Genomic DNA, 24,933 nt, shown 5'->3' on the forward strand with positions numbered 1-24,933 from the left:
TGTTCTCTCTCCCTTTTTGTCTCTCTATCTCTGTGTGTAGTTAAATGGGTGTGCACTGAAAAAAGGGGAACGACCATGTCACTTATTGCAGTTTTACATTGGTCTAATCGAAAATTGTGATTTCGGGTTAAAATCATTTTGTTCAGTTTATCTAAAAGCTATAAACTATCTTCAAAGTCAAAGTTAAAAGAAACTATTTTGTTTAGATAGTATTTTCACTTAACACAGTGTTGATGTGCAGAACACATACTGGCTTTACTGACTGATGAAATTATTATGGGTTTGAGAGCCTAAAAGTTTTGCAGAATATCCTGGTTTCTCTTTTCCATAGTGAAGCAGTGAGCTCCAAAACTGATAAAATAAGCACCCTAGAAAAGTAGTCCATACAACTTGTGCCATTTATTGTAAGCAGTGTAACCAAATATTTGTATTTTTAGCATTGACGGACAAATCTGAAGGCCGTCAATTATTTTGACATATTACACTGAGGGTGATCTATTGTAACTTGTTCTTACAGGGGTGTAATTCCAACCCCTGTCCAGTTGGTGGCGAGTGCGCATATTAATTAGTTATTATCTTGTCTCGTCTTTGATCTCAGTTCAAACGGCCAAAGAGTTGTGATGGTTTTGATAAAAGAGGTGAAAAATGAGGGACTGATGCGGATGCGGTGGAGGATGAAGGACAAACGTCAGACAACAGGTGCATCCAAATTTGCCCCCTATACCTTTAAATAGGGCACCAATTGAGGGGGCAGCCATTTGTAGTGGTGTCCGAAACCATAGTGGAGTACTATATCAAGTGCACTCATTCAATCCCACAATGCACTGCAATAACATGTGTACAACCGATGTACGCTCCACCATATAAATACATAGATGCCTCATTAGCAGCTGTTTCAATGGGCCGTTACACTTAAACCGTCCGCCATATTGGAACAGTCCATGAACACTCGAGATCAAGTTGACTGAGCATCTGCAACCGTAGTCAGACACATGAATGAATATCTACACTCACCTAAAGGATTATTAGGAACACCATACTAATACTGTGTTTGACCCCCTTTCGCCTTCAGAACTGCCTTAATTCTACGTGGCATTGATTCAACAAGGTGCTGAAAGCATTCTTTAGAAATGTTGGCCCATACTGATAGGATAGCATCTTGCAGTTGATGGAGATTTGTGGGATGCACATCCAGGGCACGAAGCTCCCGTTCCACCACATCCCAAAGATGCTCTATTGGGTTGAGATCTGGTGACTGTGGGGGCCATTTTAGTACAGTGAACTCATTGTCATGTTCAAGAAACCAATTTGAAATGATTCGAGCTTTGTGACATGGTGCATTATCCTGCTGGAAGTAGCCATCAGAGGATGGGTACATGGTGGTCATAAAGGGATGGACATGGTCAGAAACAATGCTCAGGTAGGCCGTGGCATTTAACCGATGCCCAATTGGCACTAAGGGGCCTAAAGTGTGCCAAGAAAACATCCCCCACACCATTACACCACCACCACCAGCCTGCACAGTGGTAACAAGGCATGATGGATCCATGTTCTCATTCTGTTTACGCCAAATTCTGACTCTACCATCTGAATGTCTCAACAGAAATCGAGACTCATCAGACCAGGCAACATTTTTCCAGTCTTCAACTGTCAAATTTTGGTGAGCTCGTGCAAATTGTAGCCTCTTTTTCCTATTTGTAGTGGAGATGAGTGGTACCCGGTGGGGTCTTCTGCTGTTGTAGCCCATCCGCCTCAAGGTTGTGCGTGGTGTGGCTTCACAAATGCTTTGCTGCATACCTCGGTTGTAGGGCTGTAGTACTCGAGTCCGGTCTTGGACTCGAGTCCGGACTCGAGACCGTTTTTCTATGGTCTCGGACTTGTCTCGGACTCGCTGGTATTCGGACTCGGACTTGTCTCGGTCTCGGCCACTGGTCTTGCCAAATATGGCTTTTGGTCTCGAGTCCAGGAGTCTTTATTATGTTTCCAGTAATCACACATACGTCGCCGCGATATTAAAACAAAATATTATTGGAGGGAAAGTGAAACACTGGCCACTTACTAACTATGGGCATTTCGGGTCTTTTTCGTGAGCCGGCTCGTTTCACTCAGCTCACTGAAAAGAGCCGGCTCTTTTTCGTGAACGGGCTCGTTTGATCAGCTCACTGAAAAGAGGCGGCTCTTTTGACTCACAAACGGCTCTTTAAAAAATAAATGTTTAAATAAACTCGCTGAAAGTCCACCGCTAGTGCAACGTGAATATTCACATTTTTGATTGTCCATAACACCCCGAAAACTAGCCTGCTTGCCTTGCACATCTAATTAATGGGCAAAGGTTTCCGACTTTTTTTCGTACCTTTCTTTCTTTGCCTATTCCACGAGTGGTAACGTTAGGCTCCAATGACTGGCTGTTTTAAAATATAGTTAATATCGAAACAAAATAACCCAGCTCATAACTTGCAGGTTTGCTTAGTGGCAAACTTTTTTCATTTGATTGCTTCAGCCGCCACCCGCCTGAATTTAATTAAAATATTATTTTTCGTCACATCATCCGCCCGATCCGCGGTTTATCCGCATCTCTAGTGTGTGTGTGTGTGTCTGTGAGTTGGCTCGGCCTTCCCTCATGCAGTTTAATTGGTTGACATCGCGTGTATGATTGACAGGAACAGAATGTGAGGCTGATCAGAGTCAGACAGTCGAAACGAATGTGTGTGCTCCTTTAGGCCTATATAATTTAAAAAAAAAAAAATTTTGTTCTTTGAATTTGTCAATTATTTTAAATAAAATTAAAATTATTCATTATTTCATTATTACATAGTGATTTAATTTCTATAGGCTATAGCCTATATTTTTTTAGCAGACTTTTTTTTTTCCTGTCCTGGACTCGGTCTTGACTCGGACTCGAACCTTTTTGGACTCGGTCTTGACTCGGACTCGAACCTCTTTGGACTCGGTCTTGACTTGGACTCGACTAGTCCTGGTCTTGGACTTGTCTTGGACTCGACAAAGGTGGTCTTGACTACAGCCCTACTCGGTTGTAACGAGTGGTTATTTCAGTCAAAGTTGCTCTTCTATCAGCTTGAATCAGTCGGCCCATTCTCCTCTGACCTCTAGCATCAACAAGGCATTTCGCCCACAGGACTGCCGCATACTGGATGTTTTTCCCTTTTCACACCATTCTTTGTAAACCCAAGAAATGGTTGTGCGTGAAAATCCCAGTAACTGAGCAGATTGTGAAATACTCAGACCAGCCCGTCTGGCACCAACAACCATGCCACGCTCAAAATTGCTTAAATCACCTTTCTTTCCCATTCTGACATTCAGTTTGGAGTTCAGGAGATTGTCTTGACCAGGACCACACCCCTAAATGCATTGAAGCAACTGCCATGTGATTGGTTGATTAGATAATTGCATAAATGAGAAATTGAACAGGTGTTCCTAATAATCCTTTAGGTGAGTGTATATCTTCAATAGACTTTAGCATATGATTTTGCTAAACGAACACAATACAACAAGATGAAGGCGTCAGCTAACACAACATTAAAAAGTTACCATAGTTTAAAAACCTGTAATATTGAGTAAATACATATAAAAACACAAACCAAAACATTCTTACCTGTGAAAGGTTAGCCTTCGGGAATTTAAATCTTGGCGGTTTCACAACCAGAAGCTGCGCATTGTTGTGGCATCATTTATTCTTACTGTGAGTGGCGGCACATCGACGTGTCTGGAGTGGTCGAATGTGGAATCTACTACATATCTGCTCAACGCTAGAGAATACCCATAATGCCCAGAATTCCTGCGTCTGACCAGAAGATGGCGCCCACAGATAAATCATCCTTACATTTTCCAAACCACTGGTCCAATGTGGCTACAGCGTAATATCATACAGCTATACATTTATTTTTAATTGATTCTTCAATTGTTTAATTAAGGTTTATACACCATTTCCATTACAGATATCAAGATAAATCTTTTCATTACTACTGGAGCTGCTAATTTGCTCAGTTTCAAATAATTATTAAACAGCAAGGACAAACTATGCAAAAGCGGCTGCATTGGCTTCATTCACTCAAGTGAACTTTATTAGTGGACTAATGTAGGGGATAGTGAAGGAGGGTATAGGGGCGATTTCGGAAACAGCCAACATTTATCAGTCACCGGTCAGTTTAGCAGTCACCATGCGGACCAGGAGGAAGCTTTGAGTTCAGGCAGATACAGAAGTTCAGTTCATTTTGTATGTGTTTTGTTCAAATTTTAATCGTAATTGGATTTTGCAATATTGTGTTTTTCATATTTGCCTGTTCAGGCACAAAGGTCGTGTTTTAGTGGCTGTCACTGCGGAAAAAACAAACAAACATTAATCTGCTTTGCGTGGTGTTGGACATGAAAAACGATGCGCAGTCGACTGGTAATCTGTTCTCTTCATAAATAACTAAATGCATAATCTATTTTATATGCTCATCCTGTAAATTCATGATTAAAAATGAAAATGTGAATGAAAACGTTGCGAAAGCTTTTAAATGTCTTATTATAATTAAAATATGAAAATTAAAATGACGGGTAATAATACATTATGATGGAATTTTTACGACCCTCTCCATCAAAATGGACAATGAGAAAATCTGACACAACCACTGATAGTAAGCCTTCTGAAACCATAAACTGGCATTTTGTGAGATCAAAAGACCAAAAGTGTAGCCATCGCTCTCTGTAAAGCTCATTTGCCGCGGCTCTCACATCTCATGTCCACACATTAAGATATCAATGACATCAAACGTTCTCGGTTCCTTGACAGATCATCATTGATGTCCAACCTGGTGTGATGTGTCTTGCACCATATTTAAATGTGTGCAAATGCAAATGAGATGTGAGGGCTATGCTGGATAGTGCTTTTCATGGGTCGTGTTTGTCAGTTTTGAAGCTCGACAGACCTCATTTCTATTCACTTTCATTGAATGCAATAGAGGCGCCAGGATATTCTGCAGAAGATCTACTTATGGGTCCCACAGAAGAATGAAAGTCACACAAGTTTGGCATGACATGTTTTTTGATGAAGTATATATTTAATGTACAAAATATCATGCACTTACAAGTCTGTTACTATATTTTTCCCAGAGTCACTACTCTATAAAGAAGGCCAGTGCAGTGCTGGGTTTTGGCACAGAGAATCTGATCTTGCTGAGAACAGATGAAAGGTAAGTGTGTCTGTGTTGTGTGTTTGTGGATCCTCTCATCAGCAAGAGTGTGTGTTACATTTGTGTCTCTTTGTTAGAGGTAGAGTCATTCCGGCTGATCTGGAGGCCAAAGTCATTGACGCCAAACAGAAGGTGAGTGTCCTGTTCACATGAATAAACTCTTCAAACACACCTCTCTGTCAGCCTCACTAAAGACATTGAGCTCTCTAAGCTACTTGTCGTGTTAAAGGGATAGTTCACTTTGAAATTAATTTTTGATATGTTTTAGCTTACCTCAAGGGCATCCAAGATGTAGGTGTCTTTGTTTCCGCAGTAGTTTCAATTTTGATATTTTTAGGTCAAACCGTTCTTGTCTGTCAGTCATATAATGCAGGTCTATGGTCACTGTCTCAAAACACAAGCACAGAGTCCAAATTAAAACAATTCCCCATCGTCCAAATGAAACAATTCCCCATCATAAGTACACATTGATGGCCTAAGACACGAAACGAGCGGTTTGTGTGAGAAAACGAATAGTATTTATATCGTTGTTATCGCTTGAAAACAGCACACGTCCAAATGATCTGACGGCGCGGGCGGGTATAGATATATACATAGATGTCGCCTTGGCTACGGTTTCGTTCCAATGAACTGCAGTAGCGAAGGCGACATCTAGTGTATACATCTATACCCGCCAGTGGGCGGGTATAGATATTTGCACTAGATGTCGCTTGGCTACGGTTTCGTTCCAATGAACTGCAGTAGCCAAGGCGACATCTATGTATATATCTATACCCGCCCGCGCCCTCAGATCATTTGGACGTGTGCTGTTTTCAAGCGATAACAACGATATAAATACTATTCGTTTTCTCACACAAACCGCTCGTTTCGTGTCTTAGGCCATCAATGTGTACTTATGATGGGGAATTGTTTCATTTGGACGATGGGGAATTGTTTTAATTTGGACTCTGTGCTTGTGTTTTGAGCCAGTGACCATCGACATGCATTATATGACTGACAGACAAGAACGGTTTGACCTAAAAATATTAAAATTGAAACTACTGCGGAAACAAAGACACCTACATCTTGGATGCCCTTGAGGTAAGCTAAAACATATCAAAAATTAATTTCAAAGTGAACTATCCCTTTAAGAGGCGATAATCATTCTCACTGCAATAATCATTTGACATTGCGTCACTAATGTATAATGTAATGACTGATTCGTGGAATGTTTATTACAAGTTAAGTCCCACTGACAGTGTCTGTGATGTACTGTCATTTCATTATCATGTTTACAGCACTTCTGGAAGCCTATACTTGTGAAAAAGAAGTGTGCTTGATTGTAGTGAATATGCACTTGTAGTTTACTTTAAATCTTAAAAACTGTTCTTGCAGATAATACTAATGAAATAAAAGGCCACTTATGTGTACTTAAAAAAAGAGTACACTTTCATGACTATGCTTCTTAAAAAGTGCACATAGTTTTTAATTTAAAATACTTTTCAAATATTTTTTTAGAAACTTTTGTCATGCTTTAATTAGAAGAACACTTCTTTTGATCTGTTGACTTGCATACTAAAGCATATGTAAAGTGCTTGATATTAATTTTAACTGTAGTGTGTAATACTTAAGTCCTACTGAAGATGGGTCAAAAAACTTAATGAAATTTAATATGAATTTAAACTATAACACTTTCATTTAATTGCAATTACCATGCAATTAGTTCTGAGCACTGCAACTTTGATTTCGATTGTGTATGTGAAGTTGGTTTATCTGGTGAAATGGCTTTGTTGTGTGTGTGCTGTCCAGGGGTTTGTGCCGATGTTTGTGAACGCCACAGCTGGATCTACAGTGTATGGAGCCTTTGATCCAATCAATGAGATCGCTGACATCTGTGAAAAATACAACTTGTGGCTTCATGTGGATGTACGTTTGTGATTATTTCTTCACTCTCTTAAACAGACGTATTGAATGCTGTGAATACGTTTTTTTGGAACTGATGGTGTGTTTTTAAGGGAGCGTGGGGTGGAGGTTTGCTGATGTCCAGGAAACATAGACACAAGCTTGACGGCATTGAGAGGTATCATACATAAGCACCAGTGGCATTGAGATGATCTCAAAAAAAGTGGAGAAACATGTTATAAACCTTATGAGCTTGCTTCATTAGTATTATATTACATTCACTAATATTGTATAGTACATTTTAAATAATTATGTTTTAATAATTATTTGTGATTCTTTAAAGAAGTACACTGATGTGTTGACTAATTTTAACTGTAGTTTGTTATTCAATATTACATTTAAGGTTAATATATTTTAACCAGATAGCGTTCCGATGTGTCGTCCACGGTACACTGCATATTTTTGCACGATAACTTTGTGACATACAGCAACTCAAATTAAAAGCTAAACATGTCACATATCTTTGGAAAACGATGTAAACCATTTTAATATACACTTAACACAGCAGGTACAATCATAGTCTTTGTCAGACCATCAACAACCAAATAATCCATACTACAAATATGAAGGAAGTCACCTATAAAGCCTCCTGTTAGTCCACTGGTCCATAACATCATGTACTAGATTGCAACTTAATCATTACAAATGTTAAATATATTTAAATACATGACATCAAATTATAGTAGAAATGACAATAAAGTATATTTTTGTTTACCATAAAAGCTTGTCAAATGCTAATTGCATTTCTTTTTTTCTTTTTTTTTTTTACTTTTACATTTAATTACAATTAACATGCAATTAAGTGTCCAAAAACATTACATTCAGTTTGCACTTAAAGGGATAGTTCAACCAAAAATACAAATTATGTCATCATTTATTCACCCTCAAGTTGTTTCAAACTTGTATGATTTTCTTTCTTCTCCTGAACATAAAAGAAGATATTTTGAAGAATATTTGTAACCAAACAGTTGTGGGGCACCATTGACTTCCATAATATGGAAGAAAAATACTATGGAAGTCATTGGTGCCCCACAACTGTTTGGTTACAAATATTCTTCAAAATATCTTCTTCATAAATTCATCAATAACCATTAAGAAATGTCCCGTTGCTTTCTTCATGTTGTCACTTCTTCTTGAATCTTTCCATCCTTCTGACTCCGGTTTGAACATAAAAGGCATAAAAGTTTTTGAAATTTTCAGTGCATGTCTGTGTGAGTGCAAGCTCTTGAAGCTCCGCCCCCTGTGCCTCAAGCAGCAGCTCATTTGCATTTAAAGGAACAGACACAGAACTGTGCGTTTTTGCTCACCATCAAAAAGTGACAAATTTAACATGCTATATAAAAATATCTGTGGGGTATTTTGAGCTAAAACTTCACATACACACTCTGGGGACATCAAAGACATATTTTACGTCTTGTGAAAATGGCATTATACCACCCCTTTAAAGACATGCTCTACTATGTTCTTGCCTCTACAACCAACTAAACTGTGTGCCAGCACAGTGTTCTGATTAGTGTTGTTTCTGCAGAGCTAACTCTGTCACATGGAACCCACACAAGATGATGGGTGTCCCACTACAGTGCTCCGCCATTCTGGTCCGAGAGAAGGTAAGGTGACAGAAATGGGGGCGGCCGAATGAATGAGTCTAAATACTAATAGAACGGAGTAAAATTCAATGATAGAATACAAAGAAAACTGACTAGAAACAAAATGTTCCGAAGACAAGAAAGTAAAAGAGCGATAGACGGGACATTTTTACATGTGATTATGTTAATCTCTGTTAAGTGCTCATGCTATCTCACTGTGTTCATGTGTGTGTGTTTAACAGGGTCTACTACAGGGCTGCAACTCCATGTGTGCTGGATATCTCTTTCAGCCGGATAAACAGTATGATGTCACCTATGACACGGGGGACAAGGCCATACAGTGTGGCCGTCATGTAGACATCTTCAAATTCTGGCTCATGTGGAAGTCAAAGGTGTGTGTGCACATTCATGAGATCAGAACCTCAGTGTCTGATAATGTGTTACTCATGAATGAATCAAACAAATGGATTGATGGTGTGTTAGGGGATTTGCAGTCAAAGACCCAAGGACCAGATATGATTAATTAAGACCCGGAGTCAGAAGTGCAGTCAATTTATGACAAGAGTCAGAATTATAATAAATTAAAGAAAAGTTTTACTGAGGATATTTTGCAGTTTCATCAGCAGAAGTACAAGACTTCAAGGATTTTGTATAGGCCACCCCTCTTACAGTTACAAAGATCACAGCAGTTATACCCTTCACCAAGGTCTAAGCTACGTCATTGCTTCAGGTTGAATGATTCTGAATGGCTAAGAAATAGATAAACAGAGAAATTTTCAGCACAGTTTCAAACCAAGTCAGTCAATCTCCAATAATGCCACTTGTTCCTTAACCTGTAAACAAGAATACTAACACACACACAGAAACACAGCTTCTTCAAGGTTGGATTTGGTGGGCTCTAACTATAAATAGGAGAGTTTTCTCACAACATCAAGATAACATGTTCTTTCTCTCAAGGAGAGGACACTTTAATCTAAATGGAAAGTAAGGCTTTAACAAAGAAATTATCCCTCAAACTATAGACTTCAATGACCCCTGTGACCATAGTTGTCAGGGTACCCTAGAAAAGCAGATGTATGTATTGACATGTTGAAGCCCTTTCTCAAACACAAAAACGAGTCCATAATTCATTTCGGGAAGCCTGAAACGCCATTTTTAAGCCATTTCTGGCCTAAATGAGCAAGCACTGTTACTGCATTCCTGACACGGGCCAGACCCTTCAGTCACCTCTCAGATATTTAATTCAGACATTAGAGAATACATGAAAAGAACATTTCAGTAATCACACTGGTAACTTCTATAACAAAGTAAAATCTCATAAGCCTAGAGAAGTCATTCAGCGCATTTGATATTTAGAACATTTTTGATTAATACCTTGATTATAATCACTTATTACATATACATTGAGGCAGCAGTGGATTTCAGATTCCACCCCTTCAATGAATTGATGAACAAATGAGTGGATGGATGAACGATTGGATGGATTAATGAATGGATCCTGGATGGATGAATGAGTGGATTGATGATGGATTAATGAACGAATGAACGAATGAATGAATGAATGAATGGATAAATGGTTCAACGGATGATTAATTAATGGGTAGATAGATGTATGATGCATAGATGGTTGGATGGATGAACGGTTGGTTGGATGGATGGAGGGAGGGATGGATGGAGGGATGGATGGATGGTCGTGCGGATGAGTGGCCAGAACGCGTTGAAGGTTTTCTGCTTTCGGTTGAAATGGTGTCGTGTAAGCGGCCCCTAAATGATCTTTGCAACGGAAGTGAATCAATCAAAAACAAACTTTAGCTGGACAATAACTTTATTCTAGAGCTGCTGTGAAGCCAAAACAATCTCTGTTACTTTCATTTCCTATTATCACTGTAAATCTGCTTTGAAACTATCTTTATTGTTAAAAGCGCTATATAAATGAAGGTGACTTGACTTGATGGATAGATGAACGGCTGGATGAATGATGGATGAATGGGTGGAGGGATGGTTGAATGAATGAACGGTTGAATGGATGAATTGGTGGGTGGATCGATAGATAGATTGGATGGATGGATAGGTGAATGGTTGGATGGATGGATGGATGGATGATGAATGGACAGAATATCAGCTGTCCTGTAATGGATCTTTGGTCTTTAACAGGGCACTATTGGCTTTGAGAGACACATTGACAGATGTTTGGAGCTGTCTGAGTATCTCTACCACAAGATCAAGAACCGAGAAGGATATGAGATGGTGTTTCAAGGGGAGGTGAGTGAAAACACAAATGAGTTTACCACTGTTCATAATAACATATTATAGTACTATTCAGAAAACTGACCACAGAAGAAGACTGTTGAAGTTTACATCACTACACTGCCCCTCATGGCAATGCTGAGAATGCAGCACATACTTGCATTCTGACACATTTCAGAATGCAACAATACTTAATATGGCATTTGTTTTGCTCAAAGTGTTTACGTCCATGTGCTTGTGTAGACTAGTACATTTCAGACCTTAGAGATGTTGAAAATGAACACTCGCATTGCACAGAATCAAAGAATGTAGCAGGTGTTTATTATGATTCACAAAGGTATAATTTGTTCAAAGAATACTACCCTAAATTTTCACCCAACACCCCTAAAAATTTGTGATTAACTCCGTAATATGTACACTAATTCATGATCACCTCAGTCCCCTTTAAAACTCATATGAAACCGGTGGCAGGCTTCAGCTCATCCCCATATTTTAGTCAGCGCGTTACTTCATACTTCAGTGCCATAAAATTGCTAAAATTTGTTATAATATTCATTTTATTATAAATCCAAAAGCAAAACATGCTTAAAAAAACTATAAAAGGGAGTTGAAATGGCACATGAGCTCACGAGTGGTCATCTGCTGCCATCTACTGGTTATAGTAGTAATTTCAGGATGTTAAAAGTGTTTGTTTTCCACCAGGTGACAGAAATCCTCCACTAAAGCATGGCACATTTTCCATGTTATCTCCATGAATGAAAATGATATATGTAGATATTCTTTAAAGTTAATTTTACTGCACAAATGTAGAGTTAAAAAAATATATAAATATAGTGTTTAAAACATTATGGACCGGTTTCACAGACAGGTCTTAGATTAAGCCAGGATTAGGCCTTAGTTCATTTAAGTAGCTTTTATAAACATGCCTTAGAAATAAAAACATTACTGTTGTTCATCTTGAGACAAAACAATGACACTGACATATTTTAAGATATGTCAGTGCATGTTGCTTTCAGTTAACAGTTCAAACATGCATTTTAGTCTGGGCTTAAGCCTTGTCTGTGAAACCGGGGATAAATGTGTTAAAAAAAAAATATGTACCCACATATTGACAATATTGACAATTACAGTAATATAAAGTTTGTCTATATTCTCAATGAACATTAGCTGGTTATTTAAAATGATTAGAAATTAATTCAATATTCAGGTATTGACTTGATAAGTAGTGCAGAACCTACTGTATTGTATCATGCCTACCCTAGTATTCAAACAATATTAAAAATGTTCTTTTAATACCATACCGTCATTTGGGGCCACCTAATATTGAAATCCTAGAATCGTCCCTGCTGCTTAGAATATGTCCCGTTTTCTTAAATGCTATGTGCTGTCTTTCTGTCTGTTTCTTAGCCCCAGCACACCAATGTGTGTTTCTGGTACATTCCTCCAAGCCTGCGACTCCTGCCAGATGGAGAGGAGAAGAGACAACGGCTTCATAAGGTGAAGTGATACTCAAAGACTCACTCCTACTCTTATACAGTGAGGAAAATAAGTATTTGAACACCCTGCTATTTTGCAAGTTCTCCCACTTGGAAATCACGGAGGGGTCTGAAATTGTCATCGTAGGTGCATGTCCACTGTGAGAGACACAATCTAAAAAAAAAAATTCCAGAAATCACAATGTATGATTTTTTAACTATTTATTTGTATGATACAGCTGCAAATAAGTATTTGAACACCTGTCTATCAGCTAGAATTCTGACCCTCAAAGACCTGTTAGTCTGCCTTTAAAATGTCCACCTCCACTCCATTTATTATCCTAAATTAGATGCACCTGTTTGAGGTCGTTAGCTGCATAAAGACACCTGTCCACCCCATACAATCAGTAAGAATCCAACTACTAACATGGCCAAGACCAAGGAGCTGTCCAAAGACACTAGAGACAAAATTGTACACCTCCACAAGGCTGGAAAGGGCTACGGGGAAATTGCCAAGCAGCTTGGTGAAAAAAGGTCCACTGTTGGAGCAATCATTAGAAAATGGAAGAAGCTAAACATGACTGTCAATCTCCCTCGGACTGGGGCTCCATGCAAGATCTCACCTCGTGGGCTCTCAATGATCCTAAGAAAGGTGAGAAATCAGCCCAGAACTACACGGGAGGAGCTGGTCAATGACCTGAAAAGAGCTGGGACCACCGTTTCCAAGGTTACTGTTGGTAATACACTAAGACGTCATGGTTTGAAATCATGCATGGCACGGAAGGTTCCCCTGCTTAAACCAGCACATGTCAAGGCCCGTCTTAAGTTTGCCAATGACCATTTGGATGATCCAGAGGAGTCATGGGAGAAAGTCATGTGGTCAGATGAGACCAAAATAGAACTTTTTGGTCATAATTCCACTAAACGTGTTTGGAGGAAGAAGAATGATGAGTACAATCCCAAGAACACCATCCCTACTGTGAAGCATGGGGGTGGTAGCATCATGCTTTGGGGGTGTTTTTCTGCACATGGGACAGGGCGACTGCACTGTATTAAGGAGAGGATGACCGGGGCCATGTATTGCGAGATTTTGGGGAACAACCTCCTTCCCTCAGTTAGAGCATTGAAGATGGGTCGAGGCTGGGTCTTCCGACATGACAATGACCCGAAGCACACAGCCAGGATAACCAAGGAGTGGCTCTGTAAGAAGCATATCAAGGTTCTGGCGTGGCCTAGCCAGTCTCCAGACCTTAACCCAATAGAGAATCTTTGGAGGGAGCTCAAACTCCGTGTTTCTCAGCGACAGCCCAGAAACCTGACTGATCTAGAGAAGATCTGTGTGGAGGAGTGGGCCAAAATCCCTCCTGCAGTGTGTGCAAACCTGGTGAAAAACTACAGGAAACGTTTGACCTCTGTAATTTCAAACAAAGGCTACTGTACCAAATATTAACATTGATTTTCTCAGGTGTTCAAATACTTATTTGCAGCTGTATCATACAAATAAATAGTTAAAAAATCATACATTGTGATTTCTGGATTTTTTTTTTTTTTAGATTATGTCTCTCACAGTGGACATGCTCCTACGATGACAATTTCAGACCCCTCCATGATTTCTAAGTGGGAGAACTGGCAAAATAGCAGGGTGTTCAAATACTTATTTTCCTCACTTTATACACTAACTGATACGATACAAATGTGTACACTTCTGGCCAAAAGTTTGGAATAATTACGATTTTTAAAATTTTTGAAAGAAGTCTCTTCTGCTCACCAGGGATGCATTTGTTTCATGAAAATTACAGTAAAACATCAGTACTGTGAAATATATTTTAAAATATTTTTTTTTTCCTGTGAAGGCTAAGCTGAATTTTCATCACCCATTACTCCAGTATTCAGTGTCACATGAGCCTTCTCTTATTTGAAATTGTAATAATATTTCACAATATTGCTGTTTTTACTGTAATTTTAATCAAATAAATGCAGCCTTGGTGAGCATAAGACTTCTTTCAAAAACATAAAAAAGTCATTATTCCAAACTTTTGGCCGGTACGCTACATATTTCACCACAAAGAACTCACTTTATTTAGCATGGCTACCATAATACTGTACAACAAAATACAAAAAATAACAAGTACTACAAAATACAAGTATTCATTAATTCATAATACTGTAGAAGTATTACACTTCCGTCTTGTGATTTCTATCTAGGTTGCCCCCAAGATCAAGGCAATGATGATGGAGTGTGGGACAACAATGGTGGGCTACCAGCCTCAGGGTGAGAAGGTCAACTTCTTCAGGATGGTCGTCTCCAACGCGGCCGTAACCAGGTCTGACATCGACTTCCTGATAGACGAGATAGAAAGACTGGCGCAGGATTTATAGAGCGCGCAGGGTGGAAATCCAGTAGACGTTAGTAGATTCTCTAGGAATATGGGAAATGGAGAAGACATTCTGAAGTATTGCATTCCAGAGTATTAGACCAGTGAAGTGCTCTAAAATAATGAAACCCGCAGATGTTCTAGAATGTTCCGCTGGGAAATTGAACATTCCAGAATGTTAGGGTGAGGAGCTCTTTGAGCTATAATTTCATAATGAAGGACCAGAATGACATTATATGTCTTCTCCTCTTCACTTCTCCCAGTTGTCTGTCTGTTGTGTTCTGTTCTTTCGTTTAACTGGAACTATCATACTCACGATAAACTGCACAACAAGGAATGTTCAAGGTTGATTACCACAGAATTCAGAAATAATTTGTCCATCAATTGTCCAAAAAAATTGTGCTTACACTATAGCTTTTACCATGGAAATATAAGGAGCAAGGCATTACATCAGGGTCATAATACCACACTGCATTAAAAATATACTCACAATTACGATTTTACGCAGTTTTGTTCAGAATAATTATGATAAGCACATTAACAAAAATAATAATAATAGGTTCAGATTTGTGCTTTAAAACCTGTATGTCTTGCCCTACAGACTTCTATTGGAAGTGTTTATGTACAAACTGAGGGATGAATCTAATAAATGTTGTTCTGTGGAAATAGTGCATAACTTTTGAACCAGGAGCATTTATTTAAAATCCAGAACTGGTCTAAATTCTCAATAAAAATAAGAGTTTTAGATTAGAATACACTGTAATATATCACCATCTAATAGCCACCTGGACCATCCAAGTCATTAAACAGTCAAATGCATACTGTAATTTCTTAGCTGTTATGTAATGACGATACCACCGTGTACCATTGTACTAAGCACTGTATAGACACGCTGTGTGACTCTTTGTGCAAATAGTGATTGTTTGTGACAAACATATGGTTTACAGTAAGAAATGTTTGAATAGTGGTAATTAAATAGGGATATTTGATGAGATATTATTTATATCACAAGAATAGTTGTGTGATAGAGATTACTCCTCTGTTTATTCCCTAAGTATTTTCATTTGTATTTTGAGAGACAATATTTATCTATATGGTTTAAAACAGTGCATAAGAGATTGAATTAATTTATTAACCAAAGACATGGAACAAAAATTATATTTCATTGTCAGTCTACATATATGTAACACACTACACTATATGGCCAAAAGTATGTGGATTCTAATTAACCCTTAAAGGCACACCTCGAGTCTTTAGCGACCCGGGACGTCATTCGTTAGACATCAACCTTCTTAGTATCTATTCATTATAAACAATATAACAAAAAAAAAAGTATAGGGTCGCTAGTGACCCAAAGTCTGTAATAGTGTAAGTATTTTTTGTTTTTTTCGGTGCAACAGTTGAATCTCTGATGTCTCAATAAGTGCAATTCACCTTTATTCTGAAATGGCTCAGCGATTTACTGAATACCCAATCAAATATTAGTGTCATGGTCACTTGATGGTGGACCTGGTGAAGAAGCTGTCAGCGATCAAATGTTTGATTCTGAAGATGTTGAAAATGATAGTTTTGCTGAAGCCAGATGCTGAATGTACCGGGAAATGAGCTCTGACGAGGACAGTGATGATTGTAAGAAGCATCCGCTCAAATTGAACCCTTCCAAGTTCCAAAAGTTAACAAGATATGCTTTCATTTATTCTTCTGTAATTATTAAAATATCAACAAAGTTTTATATTATTGCGGCAGTTAGAGATCCATCCGTGTGATTGTGATATATAGATCCGGGTCACTAAAGACCTGAATATGTAATAATGATTGGCGAAACATTCATGCATTTAAGGGTTAATGGGTTTGGTTATTCCGGTAATTCCAGTGAAGACGTTTTAATGCTACATCACAATGACATTCTTGAGAAATGTTGGTGCCAAAAACAGGGTCCATTTAAATATGGTTTACAAAGACTTTGATGGGTCTACAAAAATCCCAGACGTGAACCCCACTAAACCACCTTGCCATTCCCAACATCAGTGCCTTTGGCTATATAGTGTATCTAACTTAGTCTAAAAAAATTGCAGTGAATGGTTTCCAACCAATTAAGACACTTAAAAAAAGGAAGAATGCTAACAATAAAGTCTAGTATTTATTTGGTTAAGAGAGAAGCACAGCAACATAACATTCCAGAAAGGGAAATGTATTTTAATAGCTGCTATTTGTAGTATTAGTAATTAGGTTTAATTTCTTCGGTATCGGCCAAACACACTAACACATTCCTGAATCAACAAACTGTGCTAATATTTTGTGTACGCTATATGCTTACTTCAGTCTGCACTGTAGATGTAAAGCTAAAGATCTCTACATTAAAGGCCCTGAGTGTTTACTAGCCAAAAGATGTGCATTTTAAATGGCCTGCAGTATATGTGCAATATTGCTGTTCACTGTCGCCAATGCAAATAAACACTCAGCTTTAAAAATGTTGATTTGTTTTGTGTTTATTAAGGCATAAAATGCAGTGTTCTGTGTTATTATGGTTTTCTCTGATGAAGAAAACAGGAGTGTCATTGGATCAGTCCCTTCACAGACATGGTCCAGTGGTGGCGAGGTCATCATTCGTTGTAACAGATAAAAAGCCGTTCCACTCATTAGACTGCATAAGCTTCTGAATTTCCATGTTCCAGCTCATTTCACAGGGATTATCTGCGAATTTCACAGCCATTGGATGTAATGTTGAGACGCAGCTGCAGTGTTTAATGCAACTCACTAATCGAAATGCAATCACTACAAAACGCACCATTACCTTATTCAAAAAGCTTCTCGTGGCAGATTTCAGCCAGCTTTTCAAGAAAGCTCTCTGCCGTAAGTGAAAGTGTTTTGCCAAAGGATGGAGAAAAGAAACTCAGCATCTCATCTTATATCCAGCCGCTCTTTCCTCAATCTCCTCTGTCACTCTTCACTTCTCACATTATTAACCCTGGGCAGGAGTTTTACTGAGTGATCTCAGCAGTGAAGTGTTTACAGCCCTCTGTGGGAGAAGGTTTGCTCATTATTTACCTCTTTAAAGATGTTTATTATTAAAGCCATCAGGCCTTGCTCTCTTTCATTAGCAAAGGAGGCCTGTGGGGAGACAGTTTCAGCGTTCTGCTGGCTTTTATCTGGGTCGGGGTAATGCAGGAGAAAGGTATATTTCTGTTTTTTCGTCTCAAGATGGGGTTCACCCTGCTGACTGAAACTGCATTTTCTGGTATTGCCAATGAAGAGACATGGGGGGGGAAAACAAACAGCATTGCACTCTTAAAAATAAAGGTTCCAAAAGGGTTTTTTCACACTGATGCCATAGAAGAACTATTCACTTATCTATAATAGACAATATAATCATATACAGTGCAATGCATAAGATAATACACCCATGCTAAAGTTGACTAAAAAGAGGAATAAAAAATCATATTTTGGAAATTGAACTTAATGCCTTAATTAAAAAAATTAGGAAAAATCCAACTTTTAAGGACACCAATTTTCTTTGTGAATGAATAATGTATCGTAAATAAATAAATGTTCTTCCTTAAAATACATGGTGCATAAGTTAGTACACCCCTATGTTAAATTCCCATAGAGGCAGGCAGATTTTTATTTTTAAAGGCCAGTTACCTCATGGATCCAGGATACTATGCATCCTGATAAAGTTCCCTTGGCCTTTGGAATTAAAATAGCCCCACATCATCACATAGCCTTCACCATACCTAGAGATTGGCATGGTTTTATTTCAGTTAGCCTAATAGCTAGTTTGATTTGCATTGCTCTCAATCAAGGGGTGTACTAACTTATGCACCATGTATTTTAAGGAAGAACATTTATTTATTTACGATACATTATTCATTCACAAAGAAAATTGGTGTCCTTAAAGGTCGGATTTTTCCTAATTTTTTAAATTAAGGCATTAAGGTCAATTTCCAAAATATGATTTTTTATTCCTCTTTTTAGTCAACTTTAGCATGGGTGTATTAACTTATGCATTGCACTGTATATGTAACGCTAGGTTCCCAAATGAAGACGATGATAATGCAGATTCAAATATCAAGAGGATTTATTCCAAACGTGATAACAAGCCAATGTACGAGACAGTGTGCACTTGACACAAACAATAACCGACAAGGGATAGAACAGAACAGGGAGTATTAATACACAAGCAGGCTAAACAAGGAACAGCTGACAAGACTTAACTGATTGGAAACCATAGAGACTAACGAGAACAGGTGGAGACAAGACTAGAAAGACAAGACAAGAAAATATATAGATGAAGCTCTCAGATTTGTTATGGAAACACTGGAACCAATTCAAACTAGTTTCCATGTAACCTAATTAATGTTATCCAGGTAACAAGATAATGATATATAGACATAAAATAATATGAAAAATTAAGTGTGTTTATTTTTAAAGAGTAATGGTAGGCTATGTGTGTATAAAATTAAAGTGATTGTTTGCCCAAAAAGGAAATTTCGGACATCATTTACTCTCATGTCATTCCAGACTTTTGTTCATCTTTGTAACACAAATGAAGATATTTTTAATAAAATATGAGCGATTTCTGTCCCTCCATTGGCAGCTACTACACAACTACCACTTATTTGTTGCTTATAAAAATTCATAAAGAGATCGTAAAACTAATCCATATGAATTTAGCGGTTTAGTCCAAATTTTCCGAAGAGACATGATCACTTTATATGATAAACAGATTTAATTTATGCCTTTATTCACATTTAAACATGGATCAGCGAACATAAAGAGAAGCTCAACCGAACCTGCTCGTGAACAAACCTCATTGGTTCTTGCAGAAGCTCAAACGTGCTGCGTAACACGAGAATGAACCTCGTTGGTTCTTGCAGAATCTTGTAAGACTTGGAGAAATTGGAAAATGCTGGACAGTCTGGTTGAGGAGCATACACTCCCTGAGAAGACAAAGGACCTCTCTGGAAATTAACATTTGAACTCTCTCTTGTGAAACTAGCACCATCATTCGAGACGCAAGTCTCACCTAAGCAATCCTAATCTAAATCTTTTTCCCTTGACCCCCCATTCCCTCTTTCGATCATGCTGAGATCACCTGAAATTCACCCAAAAATCTATATGGTTTAATGTGAATAATTATCATACAGTATTACAAATGTTTGGTATCATTTGAAATGTCTCAGTGCGGCTGGTACAAAGGTCTCATTCCCAAAGAAGTAAACCAAAAGGTAATAAGGTTTTTAAGAGTTTAGATATAACTGGGACACAAAGGAGGGCGGGTCTTCCAGGCAGATGGCCTCCTTCTCTCGAAAGGTGTTAACTCCGAATGCAAATTCTCATTGTTAGAAAATGTTTCCATGTGAAAAGAAGTTTCTGTCTATATAATGAAATGCAACAAGAGACTCAGCGCGATTCTGTACCTCAGATCAGCCTGTGATGCTGAGAGCGGCCGAGGCTCTCAGCGTCATGTACTTTCTAATCACAATGTATTTCATTTAATCAAATTACTTTGCCACGAGGAAAGAAAGTAACACGCAAAGACCTTCACCCGCTGACCGGATGCCATTGGGCCAATCGAGCCGAGCCTTACAAGCTCAAACGTGCTACGTAACACAAGAATGAACCTCATTGGTTCTTGCTAAAGCTCAAACGTGCTGCGTAACACGAGAATGAACCTCATTGGTTCTTTCTAAAGCTCAAACGTGCTGCGTAACACGAGAATGAACCTCATTGGTTCTTGCTAAAGCTCAAACGTGCTGCGTAACACGAGAATTAACCTCATTGGTTATTGCTAAAGCTCAAACGTGCTGCGTAACATGAGAATGAACCTCATTGGTTATTGCTAAAGCTCAAACGTGCTGCGTAACATGAGAATGAACCTCATTGGTTATTGCTAAAGCTCAAACGTGCTGCGTAACATGAGAATGAACCTCATTGGTTATTGCTAAAGCTCAAACGTGCTGCGTAACACGAGAATGAACCTTATTGGTTCTTGCTGATGCTCAAACATGCTGCGTAACACGAGAATGAACCTCATTGGTTATTGCTAAAGCTCAAACGTGCTGCGTAACACGAGAATGAACCTCATTGGTTATTGCTAAAGCTCAAACGTGCTGCGTAACACGAGAATGAACCTCATTGGTTATTGCTAAAGCTCAAACGTCCTGCGTAACACGAGAATGAACCTCATTGGTTCTTGCTGAAGCTCAAACATGCTGCGTAACACAAGAATGAACCTCATTGGTTATTGCTGATGCTCAAACGTGCTGCGTAACACGAGAATGAACCTCATTGGTTCTTGCTGATGCTCAAACGTGCTGCGTAACACGAGAATGAACCTCATTGGTTCTTGCTGATGCTCAAACGTGCTGCGTAACACGAGAATGAACCTCATTGGTTCTTGCTGAAGCTCAAACATGCTGCGTAACACAAGAATGAACCTCATTGGTTCTTGCTGAAGCTCAAACATGCTGCGTAACACAAGAATGAACCTCATTGGTTATTGCTGATGCTCAAACGTGCTGCGTAACACGAGAATGAACCTCATTGGTTCTTGCTACAGCTCAAACGTGCTGCGTAACACGAGAATGAACCTCATTGGTTATTGCTAAAGCTCAAACGTGCTGCGTAACATGAGAATGAACCTCATTGGTTCTTGCTAAAGCTCAAACGTGCTGCGTAACACAAGAATGAACCTCATTGGTTCTTGCTAAAGCTCAAACGTGCTGCGTAACACAAGAATGAACCTCATTGGTTCTTGCTGAAGCTCAAACATGCTGCGTAACACAAGAATGAACCTCATTGGTTATTGCTGATGCTCAAACGTGCTGCGTAACACGAGAATGAACCTAATTGGTTCTTGCTACAGCTCAAACGTGCTGCGTAACACGAGAATGAACCTCATTGGTTATTGCTAAAGCTCAAACGTGCTGCGTAACATGAGAATGAACCTCATTGGTTCTTGCTAAAGCTCAAACGTGCTGCGTAACACAAGAATGAACCTCATTGGTTCTTGCTAAAGCTCAAACGTGCTGCGTAACATGAGAATGAACCTCATTGGTTATTGCTAAAGCTCAAACGTGCTGCGTAACACGAGAATGAACCTTATTGGTTCTTGCTGAAGCTCAAACATGCTGCGTAACACGAGAATGAACCTCATTGGTTATTGCTAAAGCTCAAACGTGCTGCGTAACACGAGAATGAACCTCATTGGTTATTGCTAAAGCTCAAACGTGCTGCGTAACACGAGAATGAACCTCATTGGTTATTGCTAAAGCTCAAACGTCCTGCGTAACACGAGAATGAACCTCATTGGTTCTTGCTGAAGCTCAAACATGCTGCGTAACACGAGAATGAACCTCATTGGTTCTTGCTGAAGCTCAAACATGCTGCGTAACACAAGAATGAACCTCATTGGTTCTTGCTGAAGCTCAAACATGCTGCGTAACACAAGAATGAACCTCATTGGTTATTGCTGATGCTCAAACGTGCTGCGTAACACGAGAATGAACCTCATTGGTTCTTGCTAAAGCTCAAACGTGCTGCGTAACACGAGAATGAACCTCATTGGTTCTTGCTAAAGCTCAAACATGCTGCGTAACACAAGAATGAACCTCATTGGTTCTTGCTAAAGCTCAAACGTGCTGCGTAACACGAGAATGAACCTTATTGGTTCTTGCTGAAGCTCAAACATGCTGCGTAACACGAGAATGAACCTCATTGGTTATTGCTAAAGCTCAAACGTGCTGCGTAACACGAGAATGAACCTCATTGGTTATTGCTAAAGCTCAAACGTGCTGCGTAACACGAGAATGAACCTCATTGGTTATTGCTAAAGCTCAAACGTCCTGCGTAACACGAGAATGAACCTCATTGGTTCTTGCTGAAGCTCAAACATGCTGCGTAACACAAGAATGAACCTCATTGGTTATTGCTGATGCTCAAACGTGCTGCGTAACACGAGAATGAACCTCATTGGTTATTGCTGATGCTCAAACGTGCTGCGTAACACGAGAATGAACCTCATTGGTTCTTGCTAAAGCTCAAACGTGCTGCGTAACATGAGAATGAACCTCATTGGTTATTGCTAAAGCTCAAACGTGCTGCGTAACACGAGAATGAACCTTATTGGTTCTTGCTGAAGCTCAAACATGCTGCGTAACACGAGAATGAACCTCATTGGTTATTGCTAAAGCTCAAACGTGCTGCGTAACACGAGAATGAACCTCATTGGTTATTGCTAAAGCTCAAACGTGCTGCGTAACACGAGAATGAACCTCATTGGTTATTGCTAAAGCTCAAACGTGCTGCGTAACACGAGAATGAACCTCATTGGTTATTGCTAAAGCTCAAACGTCCTGCGTAACACGAGAATGAACCTCATTGGTTCTTGCTGAAGCTCAAACGTGCTGCGTAACACGAGAATGAACCTCATTGGTTCTTGCTGAAGCTCAAACATGCTGCGTAACACAAGAATGAACCTCATTGGTTCTTGCTGAAGCTCAAACATGCTGCGTAACACAAGAATGAACCTCATTGGTTATTGCTGATGCTCAAACGTGCTGCGTAACACGAGAATGAACCTCATTGGTTCTTGCTGAAGCTCAAACGTGCTGCGTAACACGAGAATGAACCTCATTGGTTCTTGCTGAAGCTCAAACGTCCTGCGTAACACGAGAAGGAACCTCATTGGTTATTGCTAAAGCTCAAACGTCCTGCGTAACACAAGAATGAACCTCACTGGTTTTCGCACGTCAAGCAATCATGCCTGAGCTTCCAGCTTTGACAATAAGTCAAAGTGGTAGTTGCGTAGCTGTCAATGGAGGAACAGAAATGGCTCAGATTTTATTAAAAATATCTTCATTTGTGTTCCGAAGATGAACGAAAGTCTTACGGGTTTGTAACGACAAGGGGGTGAGTAGGCTAAATGATGACAGAATTTAAATTTTTGGGTGATATCCCTTTAATTAAACACAACGAAACTCAATTTTGTTCTCTTTCTGTTTGAAATACTGCTGGTACACCTGTAAATGTTATTTCCCCATAATGTCAAATGGATAAGCCATGTGGAACCTTGTGGAAAGCAGCCAAAGAAGCTCTTACATTACCTTCAGTCTTAGCAGAGCTCTTCTTCACCCATCAATTCCGATTACAAGCGTTGTTAAACTTAGAGCCGCATTGGAAAGAATAAGCTTGGCTCTGTTCCTTTACGCACACACACACACACACACACACACACACACACACACACACACACACACCTGAGGTGTGTTGTGCAGACTATGGGCAGTAGACTGAGAAATACCAGCCGTCTGCTCTGTCTTGACACCTCTACAAGGCAGCTTTCACACAAATGCGCTTTTGCCATTTCATAAGATAACCACCCAAACCAAAATAGAGTGCCTCTTTACAATTTATGTCTGTTTTTACAATAACCTAAAAGTATCTTGATATTCTTTGAAGTGCCTTTGAGGACTTCTGTTGAATGTTTCCCTTAGAATCAATTGCAATACTTAGAATCTAAAAATTTTTTTATTATTTGTGTACATTGGTTATACTAATAGGTTCCTATTTAGGTAGGCCTATTCATTTTTACACTTAAAATAAAAGCTTTTTTTATACTATGTAAACTTGAAGTTATATCCTATGTACACTGCCAGTGGATTTATGCCAATGGTGTATGTCATTACATACAGAGATTTGGTCCTTTTGCAATTTTACTTGACTTAATGTTTTATAATAAAAGCCAGTAGGTGAAAATCTGTAATAACTGAAAGCCACTCCCTGAATTACAGAAGCTTTAGTGAGCTTGTCATGTGACATATGTCATGTGACATAATGAGATGTCATGTGACATAAATTCTATACTATTTACAACGTTTATAGTGGAATAATGGCGCTTACTATTAAAAATACAGCAGGCATCATTGTGCACTGCGCAGTATGCAGCAAACCATAAGCTCTTATTGCATTTCAGAAACAGCCAATCTCTTCAGCGCCCTCAAGTGGTCCAATCTGCAGCTGCCAGTCCTTTCGTTTTCTCTGTCGCTGCCTGCACCTGATAAACACTGACAGACACCTTGTGCTGAACCCTGCAAACGAAACAATGATGACA

The 24,933-nt window shown here is 39.0% G+C and overlaps 1 protein-coding gene across 1 annotated transcript in view; it reads left to right on the forward strand.

Annotated features, from left to right (window-relative positions):
• gad1a (glutamate decarboxylase 1a) overlaps nt 1–17,269 on the forward strand; it is a 38,363-nt gene extending 21,094 nt beyond the window's left edge. The window contains exons 9-17 of the mRNA XM_084420756.1: nt 5,116–5,195; nt 5,273–5,327; nt 6,984–7,100; nt 7,190–7,254; nt 8,665–8,743; nt 8,965–9,114; nt 10,877–10,984; nt 12,377–12,466; nt 14,650–17,269. Coding sequence (XP_084276882.1) covers nt 5,116–5,195; nt 5,273–5,327; nt 6,984–7,100; nt 7,190–7,254; nt 8,665–8,743; nt 8,965–9,114; nt 10,877–10,984; nt 12,377–12,466; nt 14,650–14,823 — 918 coding nt within the window. The 3' untranslated portion in view covers nt 14,824–17,269. The remainder of the gene's footprint in view (nt 1–5,115; nt 5,196–5,272; nt 5,328–6,983; nt 7,101–7,189; nt 7,255–8,664; nt 8,744–8,964; nt 9,115–10,876; nt 10,985–12,376; nt 12,467–14,649) is intronic.
• Nucleotides 17,270–24,933: the final 7,664 nt, after the last annotated feature.

The sequence above is a fragment of the Rutilus rutilus genome (genome assembly GCF_951802725.1).
Source record: "Rutilus rutilus genome assembly, chromosome: 10".
Classification (NCBI taxonomy): Eukaryota; Metazoa; Chordata; class Actinopteri; order Cypriniformes; family Leuciscidae; genus Rutilus; species Rutilus rutilus.